Consider the following 22659-nt stretch of genomic DNA (forward strand, 5'->3'; position numbering starts at 1 on the left):
CTGAGGTTAATCACTTCCCACCTGTCAATGAATCCCAACTGACTATTTTTATTTTTCATTAAATAGTTACTGAGGAATGTAACAGCTGAGTGCTTGCCTTCAATTGAAAGCCTGTGAGAAAAACTTTAATGTTCTCTTTCCAAAATACCAGGGTTTTGCTGTTTTGCACTCCACACCTTTATAGAACATCCACGTCACAGAAATCAGTCACAGCACCTACCACCCTCTCCCCCACCGCTGTTGTGGTCCAGACCAGAGAGTGCTGTGCTGGGGCTGTCCTGGCAGTACCTCCATCCCTGCCCCCTGCAGCTGCTTCAGACTCAGCTCATTAGGAAAATCTGACTGCCCTTCCTATTACAGAATAGCAACTTGAAAGATTTTAAATAAAATATATTCATAGAATCATAGAATTGTTCAGGTTGGAAAAGACCTTAAAGATCATCAAGTCCAACCACAACCTAACCATACTACCCTAACTCTAATAATCCTCCACTAAATCATGTTCCTGAACACCACATCCAAATGGTTTTTAAAAACATTCAGGGATGGTGACTCAACCACCTCCCTGGGGAGCCTATTCCAGTGCTTAACAACCCTTTCTGTAACTTAAAATTTCCCTGGTGCAACTTGAGGCCATTTCTGCTCATCCTGTCAACTGTTACTAGAAGAGAAGAAGACCAACCCCACTCTTGCTGTAATTATCCTTCAGATATTATTATTCAGATTATTATCGTTCATAAATATTCATATTCATATTTTTTAATATTCAAATAATATTTTTTTTAAAGTTGAGATGCAAATAAATATATTGCCTGGTACTTCACTGTCTTATTTGGTGTAGATATAGTCTAAAAATAACCTCTAGAGTAGATACCATAGAACCAGAGAATCATACAATCATCTAGGTTGGAAAAGACCTTCAAGATTACCAAGTACAACCACAAGCCTGACCTACTGGCTTCCGTCACTAAACCATGTCCCTTAGTGTCATGGCCACATATCTTCCAATACCTCTAGGAGCAGGGACTTCATCACCTCCCTGGGCAGCCCTATCTGATGACTGATCTCTTTCTCTGTGAAGAGATCCTTCCTGATGTCCAATATAAGCCTCCTGTGGTGCAACTTGAGGCTGCTAGGAACTTGGACAGGAGAATAATAAAATACCCAGAATTATACATGAATCAATCTGTCTAGTTCTTAGAAATGTTTTTATTAAATATTTTTAACTTCTGAATGAGATATAATAGTGGTGGCTTTGTGCAACACAGTGGCATGTAAAGTAAAAACAATTTAACGTGCAATAGAAGTCAGTATAAATTACCCTTCAGATTGGTCACCCAACCAGAATGTTTAGACAGGGAAGAGTCACTTAAAGCTTGCCAAGCACAGTGCATCCCCAGACAGAGTCCTCCAAGCCAGTTTCAAACAAACTGGCTTCAAAACCAGAAGCAGGAGAAATTATTTGGCCTGTTTTGCAAATGTGGCTCCCAGGATCCAAGCTATCACTTCTTCACTGTATCTTGCATTCCTAAGTAAGCAAGCGCTTACGTAGAAACAACACATAGTTATCCTTTTATGGCAATAAATTTGATTCTGAATTCTTTAAAGAAAATCTTTTGGCTTTCTTAGCAAGGCATTCTTCCACATTTTTACATGCTTTTATGCTGAATTCTTTAAGTTGCCATTAACAGAAGTCTCAGATATTGAGCTTATGAGGCCTGTACGATCACTTCTCTTCTGACAGCAATTTCTGATGGCTTTGTAGATGGCAAAGACAGGGATGATCAAACTAGGCACACCAGCGATGATTACAATAATAGCATAGACCCAGCCAGGATATCCAATCTTCTGTGGTTTTGGGAATTCTTCCTGAAAGAATAAAGCAAGTTATATGAAGTGAGAGGAGCAAATACCTGAAAATATGTGCATTCAGTTTTTTAACAGAAGAGAAACAGTACTGCAGCAGCAGTTAGCCACAAGGGCACATGGATTTGCTGATTCAAGAGCAGTTTCCAGTTTCGTAAGGCCAGAGAAGAGAAAAACAGATAAGCAAGGAGGAGATGAAGTCCTGCAGAAAATGATGAACCCCTCATCTTTGTTTTTATTCTGTTGTCCTGGTACCACATACAGCCTATTGTTCTTCAGGAGGAAGAAAGGAAAAGTAGGTGATTTAGTGCTGTAATTTAAATGATGCAAGTATATTTAGAAGACGAAAGAAGAAATCCGGTTAGGAGAATATTAATTTCTTCTGTCAGTGATGAGTAACCAGCACCGTTGCTGTTCTGTGCTTTTAGATGGACACAGTAACCAATACAAAATGCTTTCACAGACATGGTCTTTTGTCAACACAGAAAATTCATGATGTTTCCAGCTCTTCTATACTCCCTACTGTGCAACAGACATCTGTTGAAGTGGTCCTGTTGAGGCCCCACTCAAAACTGGATTAATTGTTGAGGGTTTTGTTCACTTCAGTAAAGCTGAATTTAGGACTTATATTTTTGAAGTGCTACTTTTTTATTATTGCTTTTTGTATTTTAACTTTTTTTTTTTTTTTTTAATCTGAAACCTATTTGAGATGAAAGATGAATATAACTGACTATGACTCTTGCACTGAAGAAGGAGATACCAAGTAATTCTAAATAAATATTTTGGTTTTTTATACTTACATATTCAGGATTCCAAACACTGTAGAGCAGTTCTTCATTGACTTTCACCACAAAATAAAATAAGAAGATAACTAACATAATGAGAGGACTGATAACTCTCCAGGTTACCTGCCAGAATATATTGGGCTTGTGTCCAATCATGAACTCAATATCCTTGTTAAACCTAGGAGCAAGAACAGGAACTTCAGGACAATAAAAATGCGTAAGGATCAAAAGCAGGCCCAGAAGCAGGAGAGTTCAAGTGACACTCAACCGTGCTTCCCCATGCTTTGCTGATGTCTGTGTGAGCGGAGGACTGACATTGACACCCAAGATGGACCCACACAGCCTGAATTTGGGGAGAGATTACTGTAATTATAAGTTTCTAATTCATACTTCCCGAAAGTAAGGTAGGAAAATTATTTTTGGAAAGGTACTTTCTTCAAGAGTTCTATGAAGCATATATGAAATAGTTTCAGAATAAGAGTTAGCGTAGGTGGGGTTTCAGGTAGTTGTTTCAAGGTTGGTTTTTTTTGTAAGCATCTCAGAGCTGCATCGATTAAAAGGAAAGACACAGTATTCCAAAGAAGCAAGTTGGAATAATTTTTAAAATTACATTCTATGGATAATGCTTGCTTAATTTGGATTTCTATCAGTTTTCTTGGTTTGAGTAGTATTTCATCTTCATACTTGCTCATTAAGGGCACCTAGAAATATGTCATTCAGGTTAAGCATTGAGCACACAGTAGAAAATGGAACAAATATGTTCTCCCAAGAAGAGTCCATCCCTGTATTGCAGATATTGTGAGCACAATCCTGAACCCTGTTTATGACCCCCACACATAATGCAGTGCTATGTGCACACACTATTAAATAAAAACTAGTTTGGCAGTTTGAGGCCTCTATTATTCCTTTATCTTCTCTAGCTAGGCACACATGGTCCCCTGCAGCCACACACGAAAGCCTAATTAGCCAACAAAACTAAAGAAGCTTGGTTGGGATCTAATCAGCATTCCTGAATAGAATTTTCAGATCCAGATTTGGATCCACTTCCTTCCTTTCCCTGAATGAATGTCCTCTGTCCCTCTGCGGAGAGTGCTGTCTTGCCTGCCAAGCTCTGAGGGATGCAGATGGAGCATTCTACACAGCTCCTGCCAAGGCAGGACCGCATCTTGTGGGAGACTCAGGGCTTTGGAGGCCGGAGAGCCCACCAGTGTGTGTGGAACATGGTGATGAGGAGCTGAGACAGGGAGCTAATTTATCTAAGCAGACTCTCACCTCCTCACACAGCATTAAAGTCTCAGTGTGGGAACAGGGGCCAGAGGTCCTTTGCCCATCGCTAGGAGCAGCACAGCTTGGGCTGATACAGATTTGAGCAAGAACCTATGAGTGACTGAAGGCTTCACACTTTTTTTTTATGTGTTTATTTCTTATGTATTAATTATGAATGGGCAGATGGAGAAGTTGAACTTTCTAAGTCTCTAAAAAGTTGCTAGGATAATTACTTGCTGCTGGAATTGATAAGGTCTTGAGTCTAACAGGAACATATCTCGGTAGCCTTGGATTAGAATCCTGTTGTAAAGCAGTATCTGTAATCTGCATGGCGATGCCTGCTTTGGGCAGTAACATCTGGCATTTGCTTTAAACAATCCTGGAATATACCTGTGTTCTAAGCTTTTAGCTCAGTGCCAGCGTGCTTATGCTTTGCTTCTGCTAATGAAATATTTTATGCAGTTCTTCTGATAAAGGTTTACTGTAAATGTTGCCATATTTACAACATTAAGGAGTTACAGTGGCATTTAGAGGGCACTCTAGGGCACTTGGTAATGCTTGATATTCCCTTCTAGCATTTTAGGAATGTATTTATTTTAGCTGATTGTTACAGAGGATTATCTGCCACAGTGCATTAATGAGAGACTTTACATCTTTCATATACAAACAAAAATCCCAACCAAATCCCTAACAAAGCATCATTTCTTCTTGTTGAGAATTTTTTTAGAAACCTAAATCATACAAGCCACCCTAAACTACAGTTGCATAATTCCAGTGACTTCTATAACAGAAATGATGTGCACTGTGTTACAGCAGGATTGCAGCTATACAACTACTCAATATATGCACTACTGGCTAGTGATGTTTAACTTGTGTTTCATACCTGTCTACTCCATAAATGTAGACAACTGAAAACATCTCACAGAAGGCAATTATTAGCAAAGGAATGGAGCCAGCAAAACTGTCGAATAGAGCAAGCCAGTAATTGCCAGACCTCAGGACAAAAATGAAAGCTATCAAGTAAGACCCTGCGCAGATGATACCTGTGAAAAACAATACAAAACAGCAGTACATTTAGACACAAAATCAAAGGTAACCAAAGAATCAACAAAAAACTAGTGAAACTAGTGGTGGGCTTCTGGGTTCCTTGTGGGTGCTGAGGAGTTGCTTGTATCAGAACATTGTGGCCGTGTCCAGGTGAGCAGGGCAGCCACTGCTGCTGAGGAACTACATCACCTTCTGGAAGGCTTCCAGAGGAAAAGTGCCTGCTAGGCTACTGAGAACAAGACTGGTAGAGAACTGAGGCACATCCCCTTGAGTAGAAGCAGGGCATTTTCTGGGTATCTGACACAAAGTGCTCAAGCTCAGAATATCTTCTATTCCAGAAGATTCCTCACATGGCACTGCTATGGGCTTTATGACTCAAGGACTACAGGGAAGGCCCTTTGTTTCCATTTTTGGGCAGTACTTGATTTTAGACTGAATAAAGCCTCACTGAAACTTTTCTGCATAAATATATATGTGTATGCTTATCGATATATATACATATATATACACCCCAAATTTTTTATCAGTTTTAGGAGAAACTTGCCCATAAATCTGTTTGGGTAGCACAGCATTTTTTAGCATATCAGTTGCTAGTTGAGGGGGGTGAAGATCACTTGTCTCTGATAAAGCACTTACCTGTAATGAGTTCCTTAGGCCATTTAGAGGGTACGACTTTGAGATCTTGTAAAGGTACAAGCACACCTTCTACATTTCCAAACATAGATGACAAACCCAGGCAGAAGAGCATGACGAAGAAGAGGATGGACCACAGAGGTGAGACAGGCATCTTGGTGATAGCTTCAGTGAAGACAATAAAGGCTAAGCCAGTTCCTTCAACTCCCTGTGTAAGATTTCAGAGGCTTCAAAAATTAGCTTTACTAACATCACAAATTTACATCCGTATTCACTGGAGTTGGTATATGGTACAGCATGCAACAATAATTATACTTTCTTTTTTTTTTTTTTCACAAAGATCTCCAAATGCAGCCATGTATTCACTGTAATTATAATACAAGTCCTATTTCATGGAACCAAAAAACAAAAAGCTGTATGATTTCATTTCCAATGCAGAGAAGCTGTGGTGCCCCATCCCTGGAGGTGCTCAAGGTCAGGTTGGATGGGGCCCTGGGCAGCTGAAATGGTGGGGGGCAGCCCTGCCCGTGGCAGCGGTTGAACTTTGAGGTCCCTTTCAGCCCAAACCATTCTGTGATTCTATAATTCCAATTTAGCCTTGATTACCTGTTTATCCTAGCATAGTTCTGCCATCCATAAAGCACTACCACTAAGTGAGACTGTAGTGGAAAGTGGTAGCAGTGATGAACTGTTCATCAAAGGATGATATAAGCCAGAAGAAGCTTTTATGACCATTGGGAAAGCTGTTTGTACATCACATGTGCCAGAAGCTGCCACCATAGCTGCAGCCAGTAGCTGTATAGAAATGTCAAAACAGCAGCAAGCAGCTACACCAGGCCGTATTTGAAAGGACTTTTCAGAGGAGTTGAACTGCTTTTAAAATGCCTTTCTCTTCAAAAGCAAAACAATATTCTTTGGAATAAACAGAAGTAAACTTTTAGCCCAACAGCATTCCAAGCAAACCACAGTGAGTAGAAATATAATTAAAGAAAAAAAAATGCAATACCAAAAAAACTCACCCACACTCATAATGAAAAATGCTAATTGAATAAAAGTAAAAATGTTACTACAGTTTTTGCAATATAAGTGGTATCGGTATGAGATACAGTGTAAAACTTACCTCACTTAATAAACTTTTCAGATCACAGGTTTCAAAATTAAGACTTGCAAAAGTGACAGGATCAGTCATGTTGCACAGCTGCTGCATTTGCTCAAAGTTATCTTGGGTTACATTGCCCTCTGGCAAATCAAATGCATTTATCAAGGTAAGAATATTTCTGTAAAAGTGAGATACAGGTATTTTGAAAGTGCTTATTTGTAACACCCTCAGAATTCATTTTCATCCTTGAGTTATTAAGAGCACAATGTCTTTCATAAAGAAGTTTCAAAGGAATCAAAGCTTTTGCTGCTCAGGATCAGATTAGGAAATTGGGAAGTCCAGTGGTTTCACACAAGTGAAATTCTTCCTTTCTTTTTCCCACATGAGCCCAGTGATGTCTTTCAGGACCCAGATCACAGCTGAAGGGATCAGACACTTCGGAGATCCCTACAACAGCTGGCTGCTCCTCTTTGCACTGCAAATGGATGTGCTTAGCCGTTTAGCCTGGGAAGCTCTTGGGGTTGTGTCAGGTGCTTGCAGTTACACATCATGGACTTTCCCAGCTGGGTATGGCAGAGCTAACTGGTACCTGTGACACCTGGCAGCCCATCTGAGAAAGGAGTCTCAGTTTCTCCATTGAAATTAGGTACCTCTGTGACAAGCAGAGTAAATGTGGAACTGACTAAGGTTATATTGCATCTATGCCATGCACTGGCTCAGCTGACAGAGATAATTCTGAATTCTGCAATTTTTAGCAAAGTTGCTACACAATTTTTCTGTGTTTGATAAAGATTAAATGAAGTAAAATGGGAAGATTAGTTACTCTAGCTCTCTGTAATTGTGTAGCATGCAGACTCACTAGCAGTAATTAAGTGCCTACACTGTAGTCCAGATGTGGCCATTTCTCAGCATTATTTCATTTCACTCTAAAACTGTAGGTATTATAGTGTGTTCTGATGAAAAAAATGTGTCATGAACTGAATCTGCCTTGATGTTTGCAGATATTCACATTAACTGCAGTTATATCTCAGGTGTTTCAGGGAAAAAAGCCACCACCATTCAAATGCAGAATGACCTCCCCTGTTACTTTTGGAAACGCTGAGGAATAATGTAAAATGTGGTTGCTTATACAACATCTATGTAGGAAATGAAGTAGCTCATACAATTATCACTCCCTGTGAGGTTCTTTTGTTTTTCTGGGGGGTAGCGGGTGGTCCAAAAGCACGTGTTTGTGAGCTGTAATTACTCAGAAATGATAGAGGCGTTATTGTCATGCTAAGAGAAGTGCTTCAGCCAAACAAACATCTGGATACTCTGCTTTTTCAATAACTTACTTGTCGAAACAGTCATCGTATCTTTCTGTGGCTCTGAATCCAATGATGGAGTATATGACAGTCGCTGCATAGATGGATGTGAAACCATTGATCACAGAGATAATCACAGCATCTTTCTCACAGTTATTGCTGCAATTCAGAGAGAAGAGACCGTGGATTTCAAATGCATCCCCCAAAACTGGCTACCAAGACGAACAGAAAAGTAGTTTACAGATGCTTTTGTACATCAGTATAGGCTCTAAGGTTACTGTAGTGCAGCTGCTAAAGATAGATCTAGTGAATTCAAACTCAGTGCCTTAAGCAAACTAATAGCTATGCTTTTCTTTTTTCTTTTTTTTTTCCCCCTCAAATAACCCTGTGCATAAGGAATAATTGCCTCTGTTTTTTTCTAACTTCCATGGCAAGTGGAACAGGAGGAGCAAAAAAGTATGTCTCCTCCTCTTTGTGCCTCACATGCATGTATGCATGCACATATTGTAGGATGCAGGTAGAGTATTCTGCTGCAGGGTGAAAGATGTGGGTGTGAAATCAGCCAAGAGGAAAAAGCAAACAAAAGCTTCCAGTAAACTGTAGTATGGTGAAGATACAGTAGCCAACAGTATTTTGGAAGAGTTCTGTTTGACCATTGGATGCAAGATGGCTCAAAATGTCTCCAAACTTTGGAAATACTATGGGAATGGTAGGCTGAGAAAGTGGGAGAGGTAATTTATTCTGCTGAGAAAGCTAAATTGCCTTGTAGAGACTTTTCTGCTGCAGACATTTCTCCTCTTGTCTGTGCTGAGATGGAAAATCCACATAGCCAGGAAGAGACTTTCATCTGAGAGGATAAGTAAAGAATCAATATGAAATTAGTTAATGGTTTTATTAGAAGGCTATAAAACTCTAGTTATTGTATTTCTCTTGGACAAGGCAGGGCTATTGGGATTAATCTGATGTTGTCATATTTAATTTTATGATCACCTTCGAGAGGCGACGAAAGCCAGCAAAGACTTGTGATCTTTCCTGATTCATAGCACTGCAAGAAGGTATGTAAGGGGTTGAGGGCACTGGGTTGAAGTTCTCTGCCATTTCTGCTGTCATTTTTTTCACTGTATCGTGAGACAGGCTTATATAATGTATTTCTTTCTTTCAGAGAAGGTGAGATGCTCAGGCTCCTCCTCGACACAAATGCAACCAAACCAGTTGCATTTGTGCCTCACATGCATGTATGCATGCGCATATTATTGTAGGACGCAAGTAGAATATTCTGCTGCAAGGTGAAAGAAATCAGCCAAGAGGAAAAAGCAAACAAAAGCTTGCACTAAACTGTGGTAATTTGGAGATATTTGTCAGTAATATTGGGCTCAGACAATGCCATGAAGTTTGCCTTTCAAAAAGACAATGATGAAAGGATGGCAGGCACTAAGAAGCATTGATGGCTGCTCCAATATTTTGGGAGGCAGAATGCAGCACTACATCATAATTTGCTGGTTGGGTTAGTCCCCGGGTGAAGAGTGTTTGTACTCCATCTCTTTCTTGGCCCCATCTCATGCACAAAGGAAGCAACTGAATCTGAATTTAAAAATTCCTAAATACCTCTTCTAATCCCTTATCAAAAGATTACAGCTGTCATCTGTGAATTGCTTTGAAATGCATGTAACATTAGCTGTGTGAAGAGGAATAGCAAAGCCATGCTCCCGCCTTGTGACAGGTAGCCAGTCCCTGCTTTCTAACATGACCCACACTGTTGTTCTTTAGGAAGTCAGCCAGCCCTTGGACCTGGAATTTTTGGCTCCTGAGAGCAGGATCAGCAAGACAAGTTGTGCCTTACCTGGTAGACAGGATGGTGTCCCAGTCTCATGATTACTGCGTAACAGTAGGGCCAAAGTGGATAGGCTTCTTTTGAAAGAATTAAATATTCATGTAAAAAATGGCTTTTGCCTGAATACTTACTGAACAGGGTTGTAACTGGAGAATGAAATGAGGCCTCCAAAGGCCAGGGAGAAAGAGTAAAACACCTGTGCACCCGCATCCAGCCATGTCACTGGGTTAGCCAGCTCAGTAACCTGGGGCATCAGACATACAGTCTATGTAACATTTCTAGTTAGGCTGAGTATGAGGAATTTAAAACAACAAGAATGTCAGACATGCAGTACTTACATTTTTGAAGAGTGTAAAAATTGTCTGTTCTTTCATCATACTTACTTTTTTTTTCTTTTTTCCCCTCAAATGCAAGCCTATCTGCAGGTTTTCTACAAGTATTTTGAAAACTGATAAACAATTGACTTTCTAGTAAATAGCTGACAGTTGCCATGCCCATTTCAGAAAGGTCATTATTTTGCATTAGCAGTGACCACTCAGAGGTCTGCTCATCAAACATGAAAATCTTTTCAAATTTTGTTTAAAATCTGTTGCACAGTTAAACCATCCTAGTAGTTCTTTTGTACAGCTATCCCAATTAGATGGTTTTCCTCCCAGCTATGTGATTTGTGCTTTCAATCTAGACTCACCCTTAACTAGAATGCCAGGCATCCCTGGAAAAGAAAGCAAGCTCCCTTGAAAGAGCTCCCTTGCATATCTGCAGTGATCCTTCCATTTTCTATAACAGGTTTTGATGGAGGAGATGGGGAGAGAGTATACATGTGTCTGTGTATGTTTTACATCTGATTCACCTGTCGGAATCAAGGCTTTTAAGATGCCTGAGGGTCAGCCAGAAAGGCACGACCAGAGGAGATTCGTTTTCACTCAGTTGTTAATTACAGAGAGAACTCCATCATGGTTTCGATACGGCATGGACTAAGCAGTGACTTACGTTTGGAGTGAAGAGAAACACGATTCCATTGACTGATCCTTTCAGTGTCAAGCCACGGATTAGAAAAATGGTAAGCACAAGGTATGGAAGAGTCGATGTTATATACACGGCCTGCACAAGGAGTATGTAAATAAAACAGATAGAATGAAGCACTTAGCTGAGGGCGTCTCAGAATAATGTTTACTTGCACAGATGATATCAAGGACTGGCACACACCCAGGTAAATTTGTACAGATATGTTTTGAAGAAAATGGTCAGCAAAAGGCAAGTGCCTCAATCCTGCAAACGTTAACGTTAAGGTGGTGATACTTAAAGACTCTTATTCTAGAGTCTCTATGGACAAATAAGCTGAGCTGCTCAAGCCAATGTCCACATCGATAAAATCAGGTTAAATCAGATCAATTTCCATCTCATTCAGCTTCCTCCTTCAAAAAACCTACCCTATGATGACACCTGAAGTTTTAGACATGCATTCAGTCAAGAAACAGGCAGTTTCTACACTGTGTTCAGATCCGTGTGAATAAGGTCTCACAACAGCATAATGAAAGTCATCTGTTTCGTATAAAACAAAATAGAGTACCTTTCCTGTTGTTTCAATGCCTCTGATTGTGCACACATACAGTATGCCCCATGCGCATGTTAAGCATAACAGAAGCCACCACTGTATAGTGCCTGAATCTTCAATAGAAGTGGAGGTGTTTAATGTTTCTCTGTACCAGAAATAATCCACGGGAGAGCTCTGGGCACATTCTTCTATGTAATCTGTAACCACAAAATTATGGTCATTCTGCAGGTTAAATAATAAATACCGGTGTTCAAAACTGCACTATGTAAAGTCAACTAATTTGTTGTTGGAAGATTTCATTGCTAAACAGATTTTAAAATTTTCATTGCTAAACAGATTTTAAATTTTCAAAAAGAGTATTATTTAACAGGGGTACAGTTGTCATTGTTATTTCTTAGTCATTCTTCATTTCTTGTCACTGTTATTAGTTAAAGTGAGAGGATTGATCCATGGCTAATTCAACCATTCTTTGAAGCTCTTTCAAAGATTCTTCTTTCTATATGCTTTTTGTTTCTTCCTACAAATACAATTAGAATCCTCTGGTGCCAAGGAAAATAAGTAGAGGACTTATGAGCATACATGCATGTATATTGAATGGATTATTTTTTTATGCAGAAGAAAAGTAGCTAGGAGGACCTTTATAATGGTTGTGCATTTTTCACACTTCATCTCGAAGAACATCAAAACCAACCAAAAAAAAAAACAACAAGCCAAAGAACTGTTTTGGACTTTCAATGTACACTCTGCTGTGTCTTGCCTGGTAAAGTCTGGGCACCTGCCTACAGCCTCCTGCAGCCTGAGGGCTCTTCACCTCCCACCAGTCAGCAATACTTCATCTTTCTGCCTTGTAGGGCATCATTTACGGACTTGTCAGCTCAAGTTGGAGTCCAGGAGTTGAACTCCATGATCCTTATGCATCCCTTTGAACTTGGGATATTCTATGATCCTATGATTCTAAGCTGGACTTCCAGCTGCCTGCAAGACGCTGAGCCGTGCAATACTGTGCCATGCCCTGACCTTGCATGATGATGGGAAGAGGAGTGCAGCCCTAAAGAGCCGCTCACTGATCCATGGGAACGACCTGCTCCATTGCTCCATGCAATCTTGTGCAGGGCTGGTTGTGAACAACAAAGTTGCTCTCATATCATGAGACAATGATATTTAATGTAGATCATGCATATGTTTTCTTCTTCATTTCTTTTTCTTTTCAATGAGCTATCAAAGGGCTTTTGGTAAAGAAATGGGAGAGCACAAACAGGGACTGAAATTGATTTTTGCATTGTGTACGTGAAACCTGCTGTCTGGCATCTCCCACTGGTATAGACAAAACCTTTATATTTCCTCCCACATTTTTATCAGTGATTTACATTTCTGTTCAGGTGAGAAGCTCAAAGCTGACTACAATATGTAGACACTGTTTCATAACTTACAGATTGCTCTGAAACTCTCAGCACTATTTTAAATCAGTACGGAGAACAAATTATCCATTTTACTCCTGGTTACAGATTGAAGATTCAAAATATAATTAGCTTTTTTTTTTTCTTCTTTTTTTGTAAATCCAAATTATTAATGAGATTACTTTGCCATTTCACAGTATTTCTGCTACTTAATATTAGCATTGATAACTGCTGTAAGAAACATGGAAGTGCTATTCAGCAGTATTTCAATCAGGCTGGCATATGTGAGTTACGAAGGGCCACATTTAAATCTGGAAAATGTTAATGCTTATGCTAAACTTGCACTTTGTGAATATTCCGAATGTAAATACATCTGTCAAAATCTTTCCAGTGACTTCAGCTTCAAAGTCTCATGTAAAGCATCCACGCTGGCCTCAAAGATTAAATATCGATCTTTATATAGTGTGCATTTTTACAGAACACAAATATTAAAATAGCCCAATATTCCTGACAGTATTGGCCTGTCTTACTGTTGTCTTACAGAAAAAGCCCTCATTAGTCTGGTTGCTACAGACAAATAAATGTGCTATGAGACAAAATGCAACATTTCATAGAACATACCTGTTCTGTTATCAGTGAGAGGACAGGTACTCCAAGGCAGGGGCTCTTGGAAGGAGTTGAAGAAATACCACATTACCCAGGCAATGATAGTATTGTAATATAAACTCACCAGGAAAGAGACACACATTGCTGCTATGCCTGAAAAACAACAGAAGTTAGGAGCCAAGTTTATGGGCAGATTAACTCCCACCAGTGAGGACAGTTCCTATTCACAGTTTTGCCTTTTGATATCTAGGAAATCTGAGAAGCTAAGTATATGTACAGATCAACTGAATTTTTCCTAAATGTGACCCAGATTGTCTTTCTCCTCCACAGTGTCACCACAGAGGTAGGTAGAGGTGTGTGAACTAATCTTATTTTTATGGAATGTTCGGCTGCCAGAGGCACAGCCTGTGAAAAGCTGTAGGAATCAAGTTAGTATCTCTCCTTCTCCACTTGCTCCCCAGTAACCTGTGGTGACTTCTCTGTGAGAGAGTAAATGCTAATGATTAGGTCCTGAGAGCAATTAGGTTCTGAAGAATTTAGAAAAATTCCACATGCAATATCTTTTGTAATTGATTAACAGACACAGTTGTTGCATCGGTGATCTTAACTGTCTGTATCCCTTTCAAGTGTGTGACGATCACAGAATCACAGAGTGTCATGGTCCAGGTTGGAAAGTTCCTCTAGCGACCGTTTGATCCAACCAGAATATGGCACACTACAAGAAAAGTCTGAAGCTTTGTTCTTAGTTCTAGTGCTTTATTATGTGGCTTTTTATATCCTCATCAGACTTACCAACACCTTTCAGGGTAGGGTGAATGGAACTCCAAACTCCCACACTGCCTTTCCTTAGCCTTTGACCAATGGCAAACTCAAGATGAAGCAGGGGGATACCCTCCAGAATCAACAAAATCAGGAAAGGGATCATAAAGGCTCCTGTAATGGACAAGAAAAAAAAAAGCTTCCTGTCACTGACATACAACAGTAAAGCACAAACTTCAGTTCTTCTGGGTTTTCGAACAGTGAGTTGTGGAAACCCTTCTCTAATTTATCTACAATGCCTTTGAATAATGTCCAAGCAGGAAACCTCATTGTGTGTGTGATTCCAGATAAGAACTGTTATTCTTCCCAAGTGGCAAACACACACCTAAATTATTCACTTCCAAGGTTAAACTCTGAAGGAGCCACCTTTGGATTGGCAATGAAGGTAAGACTATTACTTTCCTGGAATGACTTTCACTTTTTTCTGTAAAAGTTTTATAACTGTGAATCATCCAAATTATAAGTAGTTGTTGTTGAATGAGCTAAGAACAATTAGGCAGGAGCATGGAGCAAGGTGCCAGCCCCAATAAGGTTGTCTCCATAAAATGGCCAATAACTCTTCCTGAAAACTGTATAAAACAAGTGTTATGCTTTAGTAGGAGAGATCTGAAGTTCAGAGTTTAATCCTTGTTCATTTTTTTTCTTAATAAAGTGCTCCGCAGACATGGAGATAACATAAAACACCTCACTGGAATACCAAAGTGCAGAGGCAAACGCTTGAAAACTGTGTCTTAATAGAGTTATAGCTAAATGTCATTACAAACTATCATCAGCTTCCAATCACAGATGGTAAATAATACAGGAACGTGAACAAAAAAAATGCAGAACGCCGTATGAACTGCTCATGTTTGGGTACCTGTTGACTTTTTCCTTATGTATGCAATGAAAACTGTATAGAAAGTCATGGAGAAAATTTGAAGAATGGGAACTATGGTTTTTAATCCAAGGCAGTTGAATATTTTTGGAAGATCTATAGTATATGTTCAGCTGCTTCACTGTATATCTTTATAATGGCATACATGGCAAATAATCTGTATTAAAATTTTTTATGGGCTTAACTGAAGTCTGCTAAAATCAACATTGCTGTTTCAAGTGGTCACTATTACAGTGAAATTAGCCAACTATGCTCCTTTTCTTTCTACTCTTATAGAATTCAAACAATTCTAGTTATTCACCTATCCTTGATTTACATTTTAAAGATTTGGTAAACACTGTTGATACTGACATTTAAATGCATAAAATGCTATTCAGAATGCTGAGCACTTTGAAAATGTGCATGCCACACCTCAGGTTGAATGATAACCACTGATGAACTAGAAAATATGTTTTTGTTGAATCAAGATTCAAAAAGTAACTGTACAGACAGAGTTTTCCCAGACTTCTTTAGAGCGTTTCATTTAGCAACATAAAAACTTCTTACTAAAAATCTAAAACTATTCAAAATCACTGTAGCTCATTTGATATCACTGCAAAAGCAGGACTAACAGACTGAAGAGGCCTCAAAAGAGAGCCAAAAAGAATAATTTGGGGAACGGTTTTTGTTAGTGAAAAAAAATGAACTGATATTTGTAAGGAATTTTGCTATAATTCCAGCTCTACTGACTCTTTCTCAGTTTCTTCTGTGTCACTCTGTTGATTTGGTAAATGCAGTACGTAGGCGTCATCATGAAGGAGAACAGTATTCCATTTGTTTTCTTCCCCACTTTGCATGTCTGAGCTTCTTTTCCCTTTTCCAGAGACCAGGCAGTCCTTGCAGGATCAAGAGCCTTGCAGCTACAAGTTAGATCAAGGTGCCCCAGACTGTTACTCTCTCACTTTAGAGGAAAATCAGGACATTTGTAACACCAGAAAGGAATGGAGGATGGTGATCCAGCCTATACTTGGGGAAACTGAACTACTGCTACCCAGAGCCACTGCTAACAATGCAGAAGAGTTAATTAGCTGTCCCATTTTCTCTTTATAGACTTGTTTAGGTGTGCTGGAACGTGATCTGATACACGCTTAAGGGCCCCTCTTAATCTGATAAGGCATGCAGTGCTTGCAGATTTGGCTCCGGAGAGTTTGTACTCAACTGATACTCCACCCTGTTCCTGTAAGTAACTTCTCCCAACTGTTTCATTCTTGTTTTTACAGATAGTAGGACTTATGCAGTGTATGTGGTAAGTGTTCTCTCACCACTATGATCCATCTTTGTACATCCTGCTGACTTCTTCTCTGCATGGGAGTGTCAGTGGGACAACCTCACCACACACAACCTCTGCCCTTTCATAGAGATCAAGTTATTTATGTATGGAGATAAAAGCTGGTCATATTCTCCTATCTCACATCAGGTTGGCTCACACTTGCCCTCGTGTCCCACTCTGTCCCAGAGCTCTCCTGAGGGTAAGATGAGACAAGGACAATATGACTGTGTTTATACCAGCAATTTTAGTTCCAGAGTGTTCTCTCAGTTTTATACCAGAATCTCAAGACACTTCATAATAGTCTACAACTTGACCCTACAGAGTTTGTATGCCTGCTCCATCTTGATCTTGCCTTATTAGTTTCCATTTTGGCTGCTGGATAGGCTTCTACCGTACATCAATTTCACTTTTCTCTGCTAAAGACCTTCCTCAGCAATGGATCACAGAATCACAGAATGCCCTGATCTGGAAGAGATCTAGGAAATCATCAAGACCAGCTCCTGGCTCCACACAGGACAAAATGGGAGTTAATGCACAAATCTGAAAGTGTTGTCCAAGCACTCCTTGTGTTCCTGTAGTTTGGGGCTGTGCTAGCTACCCTGGGCAGCCTGTTCCATGCCCATTGTCCTCCAGGTGCAGAACCTTTCCCTAATCCCCACCCTGGCCGTCCCCTGACACATCTCTATCCCATTCCCTTGGGCCTTGTTGCTGTTTGCTAGAGAGCAGAGCTCAGTGCTGCCCCTCCATTCCCCTCACAAGGGGCTGTAGACCACCATGAGTATCTATATAATTACCTGATCCAAATACTCCTCATTTGCACTCCTTTTCACCTTTTGAATCTCAACTTACAAGAATGGACCAGCACATAATTCTCCTAAGATGAATTTCCTAATGATCTCTGTTCTTAATCAGGCAACAGTGAGGTCTTTTAAGGACTTAGAAATTCTCACCGTGGTCAAAGATCTTGTTGTATAAGGAAGTAAACAGCCTTTATAGTCATTTTAACCTATGGCCACTTGTTTCTTATACTTATCAAGAAAAACAGTATATATTTTTGTAATTATCACCTTGGCTAGCAAAAGAGGGAAGATCAGGCCATCCTCTGAAGAATTAGAAGCATTTCCTTATGAAACATTTCCTTTAGAAATCATTCAAAGGTAGTATCAATTTTTCACTTTCAGATAGGAAGCAGGCTGATTTATATTCTGTCTTGGGCTTCATTTTTTCCATGGCTGAGCCATTCTTGCAAATCTTAACTGCAAAGTGCACCTCCACTCACCCAGCTCTAGCAGACTGGATAGACACTGAGCCTCACTTTCTGAGGTAATGAGATTCAGGAATAGCACTATCCATACACAAAGAACTCTCTCCATGGACAGCATGATGTACTGCTCCAAGTTTCTCAATATTAAGCCATCTTCTATGATGAGAGGACATGCCACAAGTGCTCCATCAACTTCTAGTGGATTTCCTGAGGCCTCGGGATACATATGAGAGGTATTTTTATTAATGTGTTGTAAAAGAAGTATTTAAACATGACATGCTCTTGAGAGAGCAAAGGGACTCCATGACCTTCTTTGCACGTACACAGAAAGAAAAAGGATGCCTTTCGTAGAGTTACCCAATAATAGTAATTAATACGCTATAAACATATATAAATAATGAGCAATCTTTCCAGTCTGAAGACCTTCCAGCTGAGATATTGCATTCTGATCTTGCTTCAGTACTGTATTACAGAACACATATCTATGCATCTGTAGAACTATTGCTTTTTTTTTCATAACAAGTGCAATCTAAGATTTTCTAATGTAAAATTGAAAAAAAAAAAAAAAAAGGCTTTCACAGAAAAGGGAACACAGATAAAATTTCAGGCTGAGATGTTTACATTATCATATCCCGAATGTTCAGCAGTAGTTAGAATACCGGTCCCAGAGAGGAAGCTACCCTGTATTGACTGCTGGTGTCATTGTCACCACTTCATTCAGTGTGTCACGCATGGAGATGAAAAAGTGGCAACGTCTACTAGAGACATACGTGAGCTGTAGACTTAGAGACTTATTTTTATTGATGGATTAAACATTAAATATACATCCTCTTTTTTATAATACACATCAGGGATGAAACAAAAATGTTTAGCAGTTGATTAAATGACATGTTGCTCAATAACGATTAAACAAAAGCTATGTGTAATGTCAGAGATAGCAATCAAATGAGAGGAAGTCTCGATCTCATTACACGAGTGAAAGCACTGGGGCAAACACTGCAGCTTTTACATCATGTGTGTATTGAAGTCTAGTTTCCCAGTGGTAATGATGTATTTACAGATTTTAAGACTCACTTTATTTTTAAAAAGATGGAATATGCTCTATTGTACTTTTTGTTTTTTTACAGTAGAATATAGTTCATTTTTAAAAATATGAACTTATAATCTACAGCAACAAAAGCAAATTGTGTAAGCATCAGTTTCTTTTTCTGTGTTTGGATGTAGTTAAAATGTGACCACAGTTTTATGTGCAGGAAGAGGCAGCCCTCAAATAATTCTGTATTTAAACACAAACATTTGAAAATAAGAGTTGTCTATATAACATTGTCTTCCTATGTACCTCCAACAAAGGCAATTTTTCACAACCCCCTGAAAAAAAAATCCACCTTCAAAGAAGTTCATTAACGACAAGGATATATTTTGTAAATGCCTGTACGTCATTTACATTTCATGAGGACTATCAAATGTGCAAATGCTGATTCACAAACTAGATGGACATCCAACTTAATCCTAAAGAATCCTTGCTTAAAATGTACACCCTTGCTAGCAGATCTCACTGGTGCTAAATGACTCCAAACTGTAATCCATGTAACTTGTATTTTAAAAACAAAGAAGCTAAGACTGCGATTCTAGACACTTGGAAAGTATCTTCATGATGCAACTTACACAATCTTGAATCCACATGTACTTTATGGGATAATCTATGGTTCTGTGATGACTTAGGACTTGTTCTTATCCTCTGTCTCTTCTCTTCATGTTTCCCCTCACACACCACCTGCTGACAGTGTGTAAGGCACCAAGGCCTCAGCAGATCTGAGCAGCCTGCAGATGACACCAAACAAGATGTGTGACAGCCAACAGTTGCTGTTTCAGGTAGCAGGTTCTTGCCCTGCCCTTACTGCATTTGGGAGCTATCCCTGGGAAACAGGAATGGGAGCGCCTGAGGGGCCTGTGCTACCCTTATTTAAATACTTAACCTTGTAAGGAGAAATCTTGGTACAGGCAGAGATATTCCTTTCTCCTCATTTTTCATATTCCTCATATTTCAGCAGTGAAATGCTGAAAAATAGTAAAAACCATCTCAGGTGCTGGATTAGCCTGCTTCCAAGTCAACCTGCAAGGTTTTGTCTGGGTTAACTTGGAAAAAGCTGCAGAATGAGGGCTATGACTCTTCTTGTCCAACGTGTAACCTTTTTGTTACAAGAGCTGGCAACGCTGCAAATGACCTTCACCTCACTCTGTATGCCCTAAACATCAGTCAATGTTTAAAAAAACTTAGTAATAAAAACATTTATGCTTGCAAGTCATCTGAATAATGTGTAGCCAGATGCCCCTGAGTTTGTATCAGTAACTCTTGACAAAGCCCTCCTTGATCCCTACTCCAACTAAGAAGATCAATTCTTAAACATCTCTCCATGTACATTTAATGAAAATTACTTCAAAATACGGATATTTAAGACACAGATTTGCTCCTTTTTCCTTCAGGATCAAATACTCCAAACGAGCAAACACTTTACTCATATCCTGGAGTGCAATGCAGATGCCAACTTGATAGCAGGCAGAACAGACTTTCAGAAAACTGTTGAGAGCATGGCAAGCTCCTGGTGCTGAAGTATAGTTGTATGCATCATCCCCAACTTGACAGCTTGACTCAGCATGCAAGAGTTGCCCAAAATCTATCACTTGCTAGAGCAGTAGATGTGGGGAACACGTGCAAATGAGTTTCTCTGTCAACATACCTACATTTGGCTCGTATTCAGCTTTTCATCTGAAATAAGTTACATATTGCTTCCCTTAAAGAAAAATCAGGTTTGAGACAAATGTACACGTGTAATACTGTTTCAGAGGGAAAGTAGACACAATGGGATATTAATGTTGTTGTATAATATTTAAGCAATGATCCAGCTTAAGGTAATTTTTAAGAACTAACAGCAAATCAGAGAATTTTAAAATATGGTCATTTAGTTCTAACTTGAACCCTAAGAAGTCACAGTAAATTAAATGGTAAACAACATATAGTCAGAATTTGAATAACTTAATAACACTAACTTTAAAATAAAAATAAAAAAAAAAAAGTCAATTACTTTTGTGCTTTTACTGCTGATATCATAAATCATTTGCACACTGACACTACAAGCAATTCACAGATCAGTCCAAGACCAGTGAAGACCCTATTATGAAAAGATCATTTAGGATCATGATTAGAATTTTAAACTGAGAAAACATACTGCTTACATGACAGTACAAAGCTGATTGCATCAATCATTTCTCAAAATAAAAACAGTCCCTTTTCTCTTGTCACCAACATGACTTAGTGGAAGTTTACAACCTGTGAAATAACCTCTCCATCAGACAGTCTTCTAGAGAAGACCATCACTGTCTCTATAGGAACTGACCTGTTCTAAACAAAGTATTCCACTATTTGTTTCCCAAAAGTGAATTTAAGCCTAGCTTACACACAGCATTAGTTAAGATAAATTAAAGGCATACCTCCTCCATGGCTCTGGCAGAGATACGGAAACCGCCACACATTTCCTAAGCCAACACAAAATCCTACACATGTCAGCATGTACTGAGCCTTGTTGTCCCATTTAGGTCTGGAGTCTGCCTCTTCTTTCTCAAGGACCTCAAGTTCTGTGTGAGAAGGTATCCTGTCCTCCAGGCCAGGATTGGGTAGCTGTAACTTCACCATGTTTTAAATTTCCTTCCTGAAAAAGCTCCCACAGCAAGGAATTTGTGAAACAGGCAGCTAGTTAGAAATCTGCACAAAAAGAGACCATCTATTTGCTGTCTTCAGCTATATGTAGTGAACCTTTGGCACTAAACTTGAAACTGCAGAGCTGTGGTAAAAAGAAGCGTCAGCAAATCATCCAATTGACCAAGTCAGCTCCAACACTTATTAATGCTTTATCTGCCAAGGTTTTATGGAACAGTCTGTTCATCTAGTATAAGGCATTGATTTCAGTTAATGTAATTCAGGAGATAATTTGGCTATAAACTGTAATCACCTATAAGGTCATTGCCACTCCCCTGTTTAAACTCACTTAAATACATATATAACCCCAACAGATATGAAGTAAAGTGATTCCACTGGCCTTGTAAGTCAGTGGAGGCTTCATAGGTTTTTTTTTTTTTTTTTTTTTTATTGTGAATATAAACTTGTGAATCATCATTCCATTCAGTTTCCCACAGAATATGCTAACTACTGAAGCATCTTCTTCTTTCTCTGCAAGAGGTATGCTGTTAAATGCTCAGGCACAAAGGATGGAGAACAAAAGGGATTATAAAATTTTACATTATAAGCATTATCTACTTACCCTTACAACTAGTTTAGAACATCTTGTAAATGGACAGGAATCAAAGGTCCCTTCACCTTTTCAATGGCCCTATGATGGTCAGAAGGAAAAGAGAAACACTGGCTAATGAACATCACAGATACCACTTGGGTTCCTCATCCTCTCAGTACAATCATAACAACACAGCTCTGTTCTTCACTATTATCAGTAGGTAAGTAGTTGCTTTAGAAAATACATACAATATCTAACATAGTTTATGTCGTGAGAATTTTGTCAGCTAAGACCTACAGGGTGATCAATATGAAGAACTAGAAAGGATCTTCTATGTCCAGTCCCTTTCAAAGCAAACAAATACACCCCCTTGCAACATGTCGATTAAAATTGATTTTAATCCCTGTTACTTAAAGACTGATCTAGAATTTCAGCATTCTTTGCCTGCTTTCTGCTTTAAAGAAGTGAACTTGTCTCTATTTCTTTTTTTATAAAAAAACTAATTTCCAGTCATATTACATATGAGTCCAGCTCCTTTTCATTTGTACTTATGACAGCCATAGGTCAGCACAGAGCTGATTCCTGCATTTGAACATCCTCAGTTTTACTTTTGCTAGGCTATATATAGCTATATATAGCATATATACTTATGTGCAAAAGGGTTCTCCATTGTATCTCAAATAGAGAAATTACAAAAAAAAATCTTCATCCTTGACAT

General features: G+C 39.1%; 1 protein-coding gene across 1 annotated transcript; it reads right to left on the reverse strand.

The window, feature by feature from the left end:
- Positions 1 to 1659: 1659 nt before the first annotated feature.
- On the reverse strand, positions 1660 to 21346 carry LOC306944538 (sodium-dependent neutral amino acid transporter B(0)AT1; the record flags this gene model as incomplete). The annotated part of the gene is made up of 12 exons (XM_079533100.1): positions 1660 to 1869; positions 2667 to 2829; positions 4801 to 4960; positions 5601 to 5805; positions 6718 to 6874; positions 8031 to 8159; positions 9963 to 10075; positions 10822 to 10932; positions 11402 to 11583; positions 13405 to 13542; positions 14182 to 14322; positions 21145 to 21346. 12 exons carry the CDS (start codon positions 21344 to 21346, stop codon positions 1660 to 1662), a joined length of 1911 nt encoding a protein of 636 aa, XP_079389226.1.
- Between the last annotated feature and the right edge of the window lie 1313 nt (positions 21347 to 22659).

This window comes from Tetrao urogallus (assembly GCF_951394365.1).
Source record: "Tetrao urogallus genome assembly, chromosome: 3".
Taxonomy (NCBI): Eukaryota; Metazoa; Chordata; class Aves; order Galliformes; family Phasianidae; genus Tetrao; species Tetrao urogallus.